The sequence below is a fragment of the Lynx canadensis genome, chromosome B1 (genome assembly GCF_007474595.2).
Source record: "Lynx canadensis isolate LIC74 chromosome B1, mLynCan4.pri.v2, whole genome shotgun sequence".
Lineage (NCBI taxonomy): Eukaryota > Metazoa > Chordata > Mammalia > Carnivora > Felidae > Lynx > Lynx canadensis.
The window spans coordinates 44833687-44848554 of NC_044306.2; the positions used below are offsets into that span (position 1 = coordinate 44833687).

The window sequence follows — 14868 nt, forward strand, 5'->3', positions numbered from 1 at the left end:
AGGGGGTAAAGGTTTGTCCACCTGCCTTCCCGCCATGGTCTCCTAGGAGCCCACAGTACTGAGGGAAAGTGGCAAGGGAAACACCATCTCTGGGCTGAGCCCGAGCAGGTCCAGACAGAAGAAGGTGGTGCGCCCCCCCCCCCCCAGCACCTGCCTGCCCTCCAGGGCTTCACGGGGGCCAAAGGCCACCCACCGGGAGGAGCAAATTGTCTGTCCCAGGGTCTGGTTGCTCAAGCTCAACCACACAGCCACACTCCAACCCTCCCTCCCTTTTATCACCTCCCCCAGTGGTGGCAGGGTAGAGCTGAAGGGGCAGTTCCTGCCCACTGGGGACCCACCAGTGCCTACCTGGTCCCAGCTCAAAACCTGGCAGACTGGCAGCTATCTGGGACCACTGAGGACCAAAGTGAGCACTGGCCCACTGGCTGCATCCCATCCTCTGCTTCCTGGGCACAGCCACTGGTGTCTAGACCACCAGCTGGCCACTCACCCAACTACTCAAGGACCACCGGAGTCTTTCCTGAGCCCGCCCAGCACGTGCGCAGCCTCACGGAGTAATGCGCCAGGAAACCTCCCTGCTCAGCCAGACTGCCTCCCCTCCTGGGACCGTGGGCTGGGGGCTGCTGCCTCCTTGTTTGCTCCCTTCATTCCATGGTGCTCCCTGTGCATTCCCACCCCACCCCAGGCATCTAGGTAGATTATGAGGCAGAGGGCAAGGGTGGGGGATTCCTGGAGTAATCAACCTGTCAAAAGGGCCTGTGCAAGAAGGTGGAGATTGACAGAGATATCTGGGGCCAGCCTGCTTTCCAAGGCCCACCACTCTCCAGCCCAGAATGACACAGGGCGCACTTAGCCCTGCCTGCCAAAGTCTCAGGGACATCTGTGGATTATGGGCACAAGGGGGTTAACTAGCCGCTCCCAGCTCTGGGAGAGGAAATGGGTGTCCAGGATGGAGGGGGGGGGGTGCCATCCCACCAGGGGGCCTGTTTTCGCACAGACAGTCCCAGCTGGGGACAAAAACACCCAGAGAGAGAGAGAGAGAGAGGAGAAATAAAACACGCTGCTTAGTCCCGCCCATGGCCAAGGGTCCTCATACCGGAGCTCCCTCTCATACCGAGGACGTGGCCTCCATAACCCCGTGTCCCTTGAGAAAGAAGGGAAAGTCAGCAGAAGGGGCCAGCTTCCTCAAGAAGGGATGGCTTCCATACCCAGGCATGCTGGTAGTGCCCCAGCGGGGACTGTGCAAGTATGCAGACCCTAGATGCTCGCGCAGCATGGACACTGGAGAGGGACAGGAAAGGTGCCCCGCCTGGCCTGGGTTGCCCTTCCTGCCCGGCACCCCCCTTTTGGCTCCTTACTCTCACAGCACCCCCTCCAGTGCTGTTCCAGCATATGCCCCCTGGCCCCTGTTGGGGTCTGGCCATTCTCAGGGCTCTGCCTCCCACCCCCACGCGGGGGACGGGCAGAGGGAAACACATTCCTCATTGTGTCACTTCCCTTCATGGGCTGCCAAGGGGCTGAGGCCGCAGCCCCCCGCCCCTTCCCTCTCTGCTCACTGTGTTTATTCTCATTTCCTCCCCGGCCCCCCTTGAGAACCCCCACCCCGCCTGCCCCACTGATGCTCTGCAGATGGGAGCAAGGCGGCCACTCGGGCCCCAGCCCCTTCCTGCCCTGGGTTTCCTGCAGCCCAGAACCACGGGAGGGGGGGGGGGCTGAGAGGGGAGCTTCCCCCGGGCGCTGGCACTCCTTTTCCCTTGCCTCACACCCACAGAGTGGCTTTAGGGGTGACCAAGGCAGCCTTTCCAGAGCCCAGGAAGGCCAGGCTGAGTCTTCTCCTGAGGATCATAGGCCGGAGGCTGCTCACTGATGGGGCTGATGGGGTCATGGACCCTAAGGCAGGGGAAGTGTGGCTCTGGGGCTGTACCCTCTCTAGCAGCAGGAGGAAATACTATCATAGAACTTGGATTTTTTTTTTTTTTTTTTGGACCAGCAAGGTCCCTATAGGTTGGTGCTTCTCGCTTTAGCACATCATTTTGAAAATCTGATGATGGCTATGGACTCCTGCTTCAGAAAAATGCACTACACCCAACACTGTATGATTTCTGAGGGCTTGTGGCACCCAGGTTACAACCCCCTGTTCGGGATTGTCTAAATCCCATCCCTTCATTTCTTAGCTGAGGTCATGAGGATGAACAGATGTTTCTGTGATGTGGAATCTCTCACTTTCTCCTTGCTTCCACAGAGCCCAGGTCTTGTAGGCTGGGAAAGTTGCGGTGTATGGATGGAACCTCCCCTCCCCACCACCCCTCGCCCAACCCAGAGCAGGCTACCTTGACTCTAGGCAAACCCTTCTCCCTGTACCTGTGCCAATTTGGAGGAGAAGGACCCGATGGCAGAAGTCAGGCATGGGGGGCGGGGGTGGGATTCCTGAGAGCAAAACATACCCTCTACCCTTCTTGGGAAAGCTGGAGCTCAGGAAGCTGAGTGTGTAAGAATGAGTGTGTGAGCATCAGCAATAAAAGGGCAGATTAATAAAGTGGACTTTGTAAAAACTTAAAACTTTTCCTCTCTAAAGGACATCATCAAGAAAGTGAAGGACAACCCAGGGAATGAGAGAAAATCTATATCTGATAAGGGCCTTCTATCTAGAATATATAAATATATAAATGAGAGAAAATATATCTGATAAGAACCTTTATCTAAAATATATAAAGGACTCTTCCAACTCAATAATGAAACGACAAACCTGTTGGAAAAAAAAAATGGGCAAAGGATTTGCATAGACATTTCTCCAAGGAGGAGACAGAAATGACCAAATAATGCATGGAAAGATGGTCAGCACCATTAGTCATTAGGGAAATGCAAAGAAAAACCACGACGAGCTCTCACCTCACATGCACTGAGATGGCTATAATACAAAAAACAGGCAACAGCAAGTGTTGACGAGGGTGTGGAAAGACTAGAACCCTTATGCATTATTGGTGGCAGTGTAAAATGGTGCAAGCCTCTGTGAAAACCAGTTTGGCAGAGGAACTACAGAACCCAGGTGCACATCCAAGAGAAGGTCACGGAAACCTGAACGCAAATGGTCGCAGCAGCATTATTCATAAGACGGCCCAAAGTGGGAACATCCCAAGTGTCCATCAACTGATAATGCATTCGTGCTACATTCACACAACAGAATATTAGGCCATAAAAAGGAATGAACTGCTGATATATACTATAATATGGATAAACCTTGAACACATTAGGCTAAGTGGAAGAAGCCAGCTATAAGGGATTACACATGACATGATTCCATTGATAGGGAATGTCCAGAATAGGCACATCTATAGAGGCAGAAAGCGGTTGCTTCGGGCTAGGAAATAGCGGGAGGAATGGGGAGTGGCTGCTCATGATTCAAGGTTGCTTTTTGGAGACGATGAAAATGCTCTAAAGTGAGGTCGTGGTGACTGCACGACCGTGTAAATATGCTACAAAGCATCGGATCGCACACTTGCAGTGGGTGGACTTCACGGCATGTTAATTACACCTCCCTAAAGCTGTTAAAGAGCGGGTGTGCGCGACAGAGCGTGCACGTGTGCGCGGGAGCGCGTACCGCGTTTGGACAGGGTTGGGGCGGGCCCCAAGTTGGCTCCCTCTGGCCCCCACAGACCTCCCTGCCTGTGGGTTTAGAAACCAAATTATAGGTTCGGAGGCCGCAGAGCAGCTTTCCCCGGGCCCTCCAGGACTTCCAGGGTTCATTGGAAAGTGGGGGCTGGCCTCCCCCCGCGCTCCGCCCCGCAGGTATGGGGGCTGTCTAGGGGAGGGCAGGGAGAGGATCCGGCTGGAGGAAACCTAGATGGTCTGGGGCTCTTCTTGTCTCTTAGGTCATCCAACAGGTATTTACTGAACATGTACACTATGCCAGGCATCGGTGCTACAACAGCAAGCAAGAGGTCTGTCCCCGAACCCGTAAGCCTCCCTTCCCAGCCCTCAGCGTCTCCCAAGTCGGCAGCTTCTCTTCTGCATTCCTCCCCAGTGTGAGTGGGGATGGGAAGGGGAAGAAGGCGGGGCCAGGCGGCCTTGCTCTTGGCCCCGCCCACAGATTAATGGAAACCACCTGGCGGGTGAGCAGCGCTCCACCCCCAGGTCCCCCCCACCCCCCATTCCTTGCCATCGTTCCCATGAGCATCTGCTTCTAATGAGTGCCCGGCACTGCTGCATACCAGCCCCCGGGGCTCATTAATCTCATTAGGCAATGACAAATCATCCTGGGGCTGACCAGGCTCCCCTCACCAGGCCCTCTCCTCCAGGCATGCACAAGCCTCTGCGGGCTTGTGTCCACACACAGCCACTGACTCGCCTGCATGCCCAGGCTCTCTCCCTTGGCCTCTTCTGGGGGCTGCCTGTCCTGTGGCCCACTTGGCCCCCGTTTGGGGGGCTTCTCACTGTGACCGTGGCACCCTCGGAGCCCTGGAAGGTCTTCTGGTGGCCTGCTCTCTGTTGAATGCGTGTGGTGGGGGATGTGGGCAGAGATGCGAGGGACCAGAGGAACGGGCCATCCGTGAGTATTTCTGGCGCCCACGTTTCAGCTACCTGACTGTCCACCCAAGGCTGGGGCGCTCTGGGCAGATCCTATGCAACGAGGGGCTGCCGACATAACATCTTGCAATTTCGCACTCTTCCGAGAAGGGAACTGAGTGGCCATTTACTGACAGCCCTTGCTGTCCCCACAACAGCCTGTCCAGGAGTCCCACACCGCCCTTTTCCAGGGGAGAAACCCGAGGCTTGGACAGGCACCCGGAAAGTAAATGGTAGAGGCAGGATGCAATCCCAGACCTCGCTTACTCCAGAGTGGAGTTCTATGCCCTTCAAGACCTCCCCACCCCAGAAGTCTTTCCTCCGCAACGGACAGGCTTGTCCATGCCGAGGGGAGCTGGGACACAGAGGGGAGGGCTCAGAGACAGGGTTTCTCACACCCATCTGGACGACTCTGTACACTCCTTGGCCATGAACTGCTCTGCTGGACCCTGTTTCAGGTTTTCTTGGCCGACAGAGCCCCACAAAGGGTGTCCCCCATCTCTCCTCTCACCCCAGGTGCTCTCTGGAGCACCTGTCCTCCCCTGAGATCATCTCAGGCACGTTCCCACTTGGCGCTCTCTCTGTACTCCTCCCAGCCTCAAGGTCCTGCTATGCATTAACCAGGCCTACTCCCCCCATACGCTTATACTTAACCAATTTTCAAAGGCCAGAGGGGCGCTCAGCACAAGGAGGCAATGATGGCATTTTTTGCAGCCCCGACCTGCCATTTCCATTATTAGGCCAGGCCCCAACCCTCCCACGGGACTTGCTGCTCACAGGCTCTGGGATGTTAGGCTGCCATGGACTCAGCTGCCCAAGCCTGGACGTCTGAGCTTGCCAGCACAGAGAGATCAGTGTTTCCTGGCACCAACTGCACGCCAGGCCACAGCATCTCATTTGTGATGAATAGGCCCACAGTCTAGGGGTCATCTGGTCCACTGGTTCCCAACCCCGGATGAGCATGAGAATCGTCTGCATACCTTGTAAAAAATTCCCAGGCCCCTTCCAACCTGATGAATTAGCATCTCTGGGAGTGGGGCAAGGATCTCTCCCCATCCCTGGGATAGTGGGACACTGGTTTTTGATGACTAAGTTTTATGTGTTCACGTGGCCAGGCTATGGCACCTTGTAACTTACTCAAACATGAATGGAGGTGTTGCTGTGAAGGTATTTTGTAGATGTGGCTAAAGTCTACAAATCAATTGACTTTAAAGGAGATTACCTTTGGCAATATGGGTGGGCCTCATCCAATCAGTTGAAGGGCTTAAGATTAGCAAAAAAGTTTCCCGGAGAAGAAATTCCATCTCGAGACTAAAGCATCAACTCCTGCCTGACTTTCCAGCCTGCTGGCCTGCCCTACAGATTCTGGATTTGCCAGCTACCATAATCACACAGACCATTTCCTTAAATTAAATCTTCTTTATAAAGAACTAAAATAAAATAATTTCTTTTTTTATTTTTATTTAAAAAAAATTTTTTTTAACGTTTATTAATTTTTGAGACAGAGAGAGACAGAGCATGAACGGGGGAGGGGCAGAGAGAGAGGGAGACACAGAATCGGAAGCAGGCTCCAGGCTCTGAGCCCTCAGCCCAGAGCCCGACGTGGGGCTCAAACTCACGGACCGAGAGATCATGACCTGAGCTGAAGTCGGACACTTAACTGACTGAGCCACCCAGGCGCCCCTAAAATAATTTCTTTATACAGATACACACACACACACACACACACACACACACACATCTCCTATTGGTTCTATTTCTTCTATTTCTCTGGAGAACCTGACTGATGCAGTGATCAGCTGGACTGGAGATCCTGGGCTCCTCTGGTCCCTGCACTGCCTTCTATCCTTGAGAAGCATGAGCACCTACTGAACACAGCACACCCCTCTGCCCAGAGGCCTCCCCTCTTCTGGAAAGCCTGGCTGCATCATTGGGCGCTTTGATTTTTTTTCTTTCTCAAGCAGCACCCGTGGGTATCATACACACACACACACACACCCCAACATCATAAAGTTTAAAATCCATAATGTGCCTTACAAATCACCCTGTCCCCCCTTTTTTTACAGATGAGGAAACTGAGGTCCCAGACCTGGCACCCATGCCTGCATCGCTCTGACTTCATTTCCTACTACCCCCCATTAACATGTCCTTCTTCTTTTTTTTATGTTTATTTTTGAGAGAGAGAAAAGAAAATGATGAGTGGGGGAGGGGCAGAGAGAGAGCAAGACAGAGCGAGACAGAGGATTTGAAGCCAGCTTTGCACTGAGAGCAGAGGCCAATGTGGGGCTCAAACTCACAAACTGAAAACATGACCTGAGCTGAAGTCAGGCGCTCAACTGACTGAGCCACCCAGGAGCCCCAACATGTCCTTCTTCTGTTTCTCAGACCCACTAGGCATACTGTGGATGTAGGGCCTTCCCCTCCAGATTCTTCCCTTCCTTAGGTCTTGGGCTCAGTCACCTTGTCAGCGAGTCCCTCCTTGACCTCGATACATAAAATAGCAGGCTTCCCCTCTGCCATTGCTTTCTCCCCCCTTCACCCTGCGTTGGGTTTCTTTGTAGTACTTATCATTTCCTGATATCTTTGTACATTTATTTGCTATTTTCCGGGTCCCATCAGTTGAGGGTAAGTTCCATGAGGGCAGGCACTTGGTTTGCTATGTTCACTCCCAGTGCCTAGAACGGAGCTCAGCACACAAACAGGGCTCTAGAATGAAGACCTTGGATGATTCCTAACCTCCAAGCAGGGCTCACACTCAGGATTCTGACTTCTCATCTGTCTCCTGCCCCCTGCGCCTGCCACGCCACATGATGTGGCAGTCAGTCATTATTCTTTGACTACTCTCATTTTTCTCTGATGGCTTCCCATGCTTTGAAAGCACCTGCCATGCAGTGACCTGAGTCCGTGGTGCTGTGGGGGGGGGGGGGGGTTCAGTGTGGTTGCATGGGTGGGAAGGGAAGGAGGGAAGGACTGTCTTTTTTCTTTATCAGAACGTTTACTCTCATGAGACTGAAGGATGAGAAGCAGGGAGACCCCTGTGGGTCTTTGATAAAGTGAGAGGGTAAAGATGGGAAGACGTCAGTGGGGCCACGGGAGGCTCAGAGCAGCTCTCGCTGGAGCTAAGAAGGGAGAGCAGCTCTGGGCGGTGGTCAGCTCTGGTGGGGGCAGGGCAAAAGGCTGGAGGCAGCTCTAGTTTGTCATCCTCCAAAAGATCCCTGGAAGGATTGCGAGGCTTCCGGCCCCCCAGCCCTCTAAGACCAAGCCTGGGCTGAGTGCAGGAATCCGAGCATCCGCACGCTTAATTGCGTGTGGGAGGTAAAAGCTTTCCCTATTTGTTCGGACCCAAGGAGACTTTTTAATAGCAGCTTGGTGGCAGTCCTTTCTACCTTGTCTGGACCACCCTGCCTGTGAGCTGCAGAGCAGATGGTAGAGGGACCTGGTCACGGAGCTGTGTGCTTGCACAGTCAACATCCTGAGACCCCCTCCCACCCCAGCATGCCTCAGATCGGAGAGAACGTCCTCTGCCTTTCCACCCGGAACGTGGGCTTGCACCTTCCACCCGTACTAGCCCAGCCAGGCCTCTGAGCTTTCCTTATGGCCCTGGGGACTTTGGAGGAGAGGCTTTCCCTTCCCCTGTGAAGTGGGTGGTAATAGAGATGATCTCATAAGATCATGGTCATGGTTAACGATCTAAACTCCATGTCATGTAGATACTGCATCCCAATTGCCCTTGAGTGTTCCAGCCCTCACAGATCAGTGAGGTTCCTCCTTTGGGCATTAGGGAAACCCCAACCTCCTTAATTCTAACACGCGTGGCATTGTCGCAGTCTCCACTAGACTGTAATCTCTGGCTCTTTGAGAGCAGGCTTCCCCCTGATTCTTCTGTATCCCCCATCACACTGATCCAAGCCTGTCTGGTGAAATGGTACTAGAGGGGCAGGGGCCCTGTTAAAGGATTTAGGAATGCCCAGCAGGGTGGGAGCAGAGGTAGGAGAGAGGGTGTCGAAGGGGCGGAAAGAAGCAAGGATAGGGCTCCAGGAGGGATGGGGGCCCAGATGTCCTGTGGGAGGCAGGACCTAAAGCTGTCATACAGGCTATGGTTCCTGGAGCTGGTCAGCTGAACAGGGAGTTGACAGAGGGGCTCGTTTGGCAGGTTAAGTGGCTTGCCCTTGACTGAGTCAGGTCCCCAACTCTGTTAGAAAAGTTCTTCCTGGCCAGCGGGGTCCTTGCAGTCCTGAGTCCAAGGCCAGCTTGCCTGGGCCTGTAGGGCAGGACGCAGCTCCAGACCAGGGCAGCGCGGGTGGGGGCCTTCTGGATGTAATCCACTTTCCCACCCTCAGCCCAGGCGCTAGCCCTTTGGGGCTTTGTCTGTTGGTTTGTTTGGCTGGGGGGAGACAAGGAAAGAGGCCCCAGTCACACTAAATCCTCCTCAGCCCTTTATGCTGGGCCCCCAGCTGGATGGGGGAGATGGCATCTGGCCAGCTAAGGGGCTCAGCCCTCACAGCTAATTGCTCATTAAAGAGCGTTAATGAACTTCCCTTAGCCCCATCCTTGCCTAAACCAGCGAGGCTTCCCTACTTCTCGCTGCCGTCACTGGTTGAAGGAGCCGGTCTCTCTCTATACCTTCACCTGGTGGTCAAGTCTCGCGGGTCTGACTCTGGGCCCTGCTTAGCCAGCAGGTCCTAGGGTTGAGAAGTCCCTCGGCACCCAGTGTTCCCCCTCCTGCCTGGACTGACTTTTTGCCCATGACCGTTATCCCCCACCTCTGCCCCACTTTGCCCCAACACTTACAGCTTCTCCAGCAGGGACAGTCCCAGGAAGGATCCATTCCGCAGCCCAGTAATCTTGTTGTTGCTCAAGAGCCTGAAGGAACAGAGAGAACACAGACAGGAGAACGTGCTGTTACAAGCCAGAAAGTGTGGCTGGAGCGGGGATGAGGTTTCACCACTACAACCATGTTGCTTTCTGTGTAAATGGTGCCCCCTTTCTTGTAAATGGTGCAAGACAGGAGCCCCACCCTCTCCAGGAAAGAGCCAGGGAATGGTTCAAGCAGATTGGTTAGCCCACTGAGCCCCAAATTAGATATTTCGCCTGCCCTGGGTTCCCTGCCATGGCCCGCATCTGACTCAGGACTCTATGTAAGTGGGCTGAACAGGTGTCAAGTTGCAATGGCCCCTTTCCACCTTAGAACCACTGCCCGAGCCACAGCGCCCTCCTCCTGCCCTCCAGGGCTCTTTCTCAGGTCTTCAGCCCCATACCCTGAGGAGAGTGGTAGGGGGAATGGTCTGAATTGGGTCAGGGCTCTGGCAGGTGGAACAGGAGGTCCAGTAGGTATGGAGGCAGGTGGGAGGAGCTGCCCATCCTTGGGCAACACTCTGTGAGCCGAGGACTTCACAGGAGGGGACTGTTCCCAGCCCTCGAAGGCCCCCAGCTCAGAGGGACTGCATACCCTTGCCTCCCTAAGCCTGGCTTCGGCCTCGACAGAAAACTGATAGAACCCTGTGCCTGGTGGAAGCCGGGGCCTTGGCCTTTGCCTCTGCCCACTCTGAGTTCTGTTTATTTATTTGTATTTAGAGGGGGAGGAGAGGGGCCCCAAGCTACTGACTAAACCCACTCTGCCCACCCACTTAGCCTTTCTCTGCCAGACTCCCTCCCTGGGAGGAGGAAGTTCCAGACCAGCCAAAGGGCTCATCCTTTGAGTTAATTGCTTATTAAAATGCTTTAATGAGCCTCTCAGCCCAAACTCTTGCCTGCTCTGGGCTGAAACAAAGGGTTTCACTTCTTTGCTCCTATTGGTGGACATGGAAAGGCCAGAGTTGTAGGTCTGGAATCTTCTCTCGAGTGGGCAGCCTCTGGGATGGACAGTAAAAGAGATCTTGGGGGACGGGGGTGGGGACAAGGCATGCTAGCAGCTGTCAAGAGTTCTGCCCACAAGCTTACTGGAAGTGGGTAGGTGAATATATCAAGACAGGTGTGAGATGGCCCCAGACAGCTGACATTCCAATACTCCACCTTCAAGAGGCTCATGGAGGACAGACAACGGCCAGGATGGAGGCTAGAGTGGAAGGGGGCTCCCTCCCTTCCCTGCTCTCCAGATAGACCCCTCCCACCCTTCTGGTCCCCAACTAAGGGTCCTTTCAACAGTGACACTTCCTAGCAGGGCCCGAATAGTGACTGTGTGAAAGCGTTGCGGGGGAGGGGATGCTGGGTTTCCAAAGGGCTCACACACACACACACACACACACACACACACACCCTTGACATTTCAAAAAGTACATCACAGTTGTCATTATATGAATAATTAGAACTCACATTGACCCCTTTATTCTCATTTTATGGATTAGGATGATTTTAAAACTTTAAGAAGTTTACTTATTTATTTTGAGAGAGAGAGAGTGAGCAGGGGAGGGGCAGAGAGAGAGGGAGAGAGAGAATCCCAAGCAGGCTCCGCACTGTCAGCATAGAGCCTGATGTGGGGCTTGAACGCAGAAACCAAGAGATCATGACCAGAGCTGAAACAAGAGTCAGACACTTAACCAACTGAGCCACCCAGGTGCCCCTGATTGATTAGGATGATTTTAAATCGCATTACACATGGTGGTTATAAATCATAAATAATCTTGTCAGTTCTTAGGGCCTCTAATGGTCTCATTTAGGCCCTGGTAGGGCTGCAGGGGCTCCCTCTATGGTGACGGGTTCTTGATGGTGTGACTTTTAAATCAAAGCCCACCTTGCCTCATCTCTTGTTCATTCCCTTCGTATGCTCAGAGTTTGAGGTTTAGAGGTTGCATTAAATGTCAGAGAAGGTGAGAGAGGACCCCTCGATGTTTTTAGAAGTGTCAGGAAGAATAGTGGAGAAAGGGCATAGGTTTCAACCTCCCCCCCCCAACCCCAAGGGTGTCCCCCAGGGACTGCCCCCTCCTTGGGTTTGTGGGGAATGGGATGCTGATAAGGCTGAGGGTACAGGGGAGGGGGAGGAGGAGGGAGAGGGTATGGTAGGAGAGAGAAACAGGGCTGCTGAATTATCACAAGCCTGTTCATGAAGGGGGAAGCCCGAGAACATTATTTCTCAAACTTGAGCAGAGACCTGTTAAAGGGAGGAAAAAATATCTTCTTTCCTGAGAATATGTCTGAGGATTCTAGTTTGAGAAATATTGACTTTGGAAATGAAAATCTTACACTATGAAAATACCTTCCAATAATTATCTCAAAATTATCTGCAAAAGAATTTTGTTTAAATATCATTGAACAGAAAATTAAAAAAAAAAAAAAAGTCCTCCAACTCCCAATCCCCTGAGATTAAAACCTGGGATCCTAATTTGAGAATCCTGTCTAGACAGGTCTAAAGGTGGCGTTGGGGTGCACCCCACATTCTTCAGACTCTTCAGCCTTTAACCTTTGAACACCTTTTGCATACCCCAAATTCTTTAACCCAGAGCTGGTCAATAGAAGTATAGTGTGAGCTGCATACATAATTTCAAATGTTCTAGTAGCCACATTTTTTTTAAGTTTAAAAATTAATTCTAATAATATATTTTATTTAACTCAAAGTATTAAAATGTTACCATTTCAACATGCGATCGATATACAAAATTAGTAATGAGACGTTTTCCTTTTTTCTGTTTTCGGTACTCAGACTTTGGAATCTGCGAGTATTCTACTGTCCCAGCATATCTCAATTCAGACCAGCCACCTTACAGGTGCTCAGGAACCACATGTGGCTAGTGGCTTAACCCTTATCCAGTTTCCTTGTGGCCAGCACCTCCCCAGGAGGAAGTCTGGGTTGCTTGAGAGATACTGAGGAAATTGTGTGTGTGGGGGGGGGGAGCGTGTGGGGGCAGAGCAAAGGATTGGGGATCAGCCCAGAGTCAGGTGAGGATGAGCCTATGGCCCAGAAAAGGACCAACTCATCTCTTGGTGTCCTATCCCTCTCTGGCAGGGCCCCCTCTCTCTGAGGCAGCCCCTGTTGTGCTGGGGAGGTGCGGGGGCGGGGGGGGGGTCAGCTGCAGCCCACGCTTCCGGTTTGACTAGCCCGGTGCAAACGCTGTCTTGAAATGAGATACTTTTCTTGTAGCAGAGAACACGTCCCTGATCTCCCCCATACCCATTCTCTATAAGCCATTCATGAAAGCAGGGACACCAGGCAAACAGTGGTTCACCCTTCTCCTCCCATGGGTCTCCTTCTTGCCATATTTCTAGTTCTTGGACAAACTTCAGGCAGATAGGTGTATGATCCAAGTCCCCAAATACCCAGAATTGGATCTTTTGGTCTTTGCAACCTAGATGGGGCTGAGGAATTTTTGCTTTGGATCCAGATTATCCAGAGAATGGCTTCGGCTGTGCTTGTTGGTTCAGTTCTCAGGAGGTGCCCTTTGTGAGTCTGGTGGGGTGGAGAGGGCAGTGATTTGGGACAGAAAGTGCTTGGGTCTAGTGTTGTCTTGGGCAAGTAGGAAGCTGGCAGTTAGTAGGGGTCGAAGAAGACACGCACAGCCTCTTCCAATGGGAAGAAGAATGCTCCCACCACGCTAGGCTGTCTCAAGGGGACAGAAACAGTCCAGGCGGCCCCAGCAATCAGGCAGGGAAGGATCGGGAGCCTTGGCCCATGGTTCCACGCAGCCTCACAGACACAGTGCCAGCTTGGGCCCATCTTAACCGCCCTGCCACCCCTACCGGACAGATACTTCCTCAGCCTGCCCCAACCCCTCGCCCTGCAACAGCACAGGGAGCCAGCCGGGTGGATCTCCTTCCCAACCACGCTAGCCCCGCTGCACGGACCTCTGGCTCACCCAACCCGGCCTCTCCAGCTTTTCTTCCCTCCCTCCCCGTCTACCACTCCGACATCGTCACATAGTCCCAGGAAGGGGGGCCAGTCCCTGGAGTCCCCTGTTCTCTTACCCTAGGGTCTGAAATCTGGCCAAGGAGAGGGGGCACACTGAGTCTATTCCAGAACTCTCTCCCAGCCAGGGTCCTATTTTAGGGAAGAGGAGCAAGCAGAGTTACCGCTAACGAGGCTGGAGGCCAAGGGAGCGAGTGGCTGGCGTCTACAGAGAGGCCCTGTGGCCTTTGGGCAGCCACAGGAACTCACCAGATCCCAGCCCAACATCAGAGATGACCCCGTAGGGGTCATGTGGGCACCACTCCGTGGGACATGGGGCCAACACATGCCTGAACCAAATTGTTCTCTCAGATGCAGGAAGAGTCATACAGATCATACCCCCCTCCTCCACCGTGTAAGGACCACACGTCTGGACACTTGGGGAATCTGTGCTCTCCAGGGAGTCTGAGCCTGGAATTCAGACCATCCTCAAGGCCCTCGGGGTTCAGGAGGACCTGTCTCCAACATCTGTTGCTGGCACCTTGGCAGTGTCTTAGGGACGCCATCAGTGAGGGATCTCAGGCCCACAGCCACTCTGAACGGTCAAGTGGAACCAGACTCCCAGCTCCTTCTGCGGGCACAGTGCCCAAGGCCTCTGAGCACTTCCAGGGCCCACAAAGATGTCTGAAAACGAAAGAATAATCACTGCCTCTGAAATATAAATGCTATAAAAAGCAAAATTGACATTAACAAACCCTTAACTAAATAACAACCAAATGTCCTACTATGTCGATTAGCAGTGATTGTTATGTTCCTCGCAGGCCGTGGGTGCATTTCAGTATGCCTGATATGACAATAGGGTCTCTAAAAGTGACATTGCCTCTGGTCCATAGGCCCTGCCTTGACACATACCCTCAGACGAAAGGCTGCCTTCCTGTGGCTTCCCCTCCTTTCCCTTCTCTTCAGGGCTGCCCTTCATGTCTATGCAGCCTGATTGCAGGGGACTTACATGTTGGAGGAGACATACAGTGCTCCTGAAATTCCCTGCCATCCCCTCCCTTGGCTGGAAGCCTGATTGGAAGGAGACCTAGGTAGGAACTTGCTTCCTCAGGCTGTAGGGGGTTGTGTCTGGATATGGTCTCTGATCTCAGCCTTTAAGCTGAACTGTCCAGGCAAGGGCCTGAGGTCAAGGCTGGGAAAGAAGATAGTCTTGGAATGGCTCCTATGTGTGGGGCCTTCTAGTCTCCTTTTCTCCAACCTACCCTCTGTACAAGGGCACCCTATCCTGGTGGGGAGCAGGCACGACCAAGAAATTGGGGCTGAGATGGGGAGGACTGACTGGAGAAGAGGTGCTACAGGTGCTTGTGGTTGGGTGGTCCGTGTGCCTTGATGGGGGTCTGGGGGCCCCAACACCCTAGCTTGAGCCCATGGAATCGAGTCTGCTATAATCATTCACACCTAGGCATTCATTCATTTATTCTTCAAATCTA

The 14868-nt window shown here is 53.1% G+C and overlaps 1 protein-coding gene across 1 annotated transcript in view; it reads right to left on the reverse strand.

The window, feature by feature from the left end:
• The window catches only part of ADGRA2 (adhesion G protein-coupled receptor A2), a 33164-nt gene that overhangs the window by 11275 nt on the left and 7021 nt on the right, over window positions 1-14868 (reverse strand). Inside the window, exon 2 of the mRNA XM_030312638.1 lies at window positions 9355-9426. Within this exon, the coding sequence (XP_030168498.1) occupies window positions 9355-9426 (72 nt within the window). The remainder of the gene's footprint in view (window positions 1-9354; window positions 9427-14868) is intronic.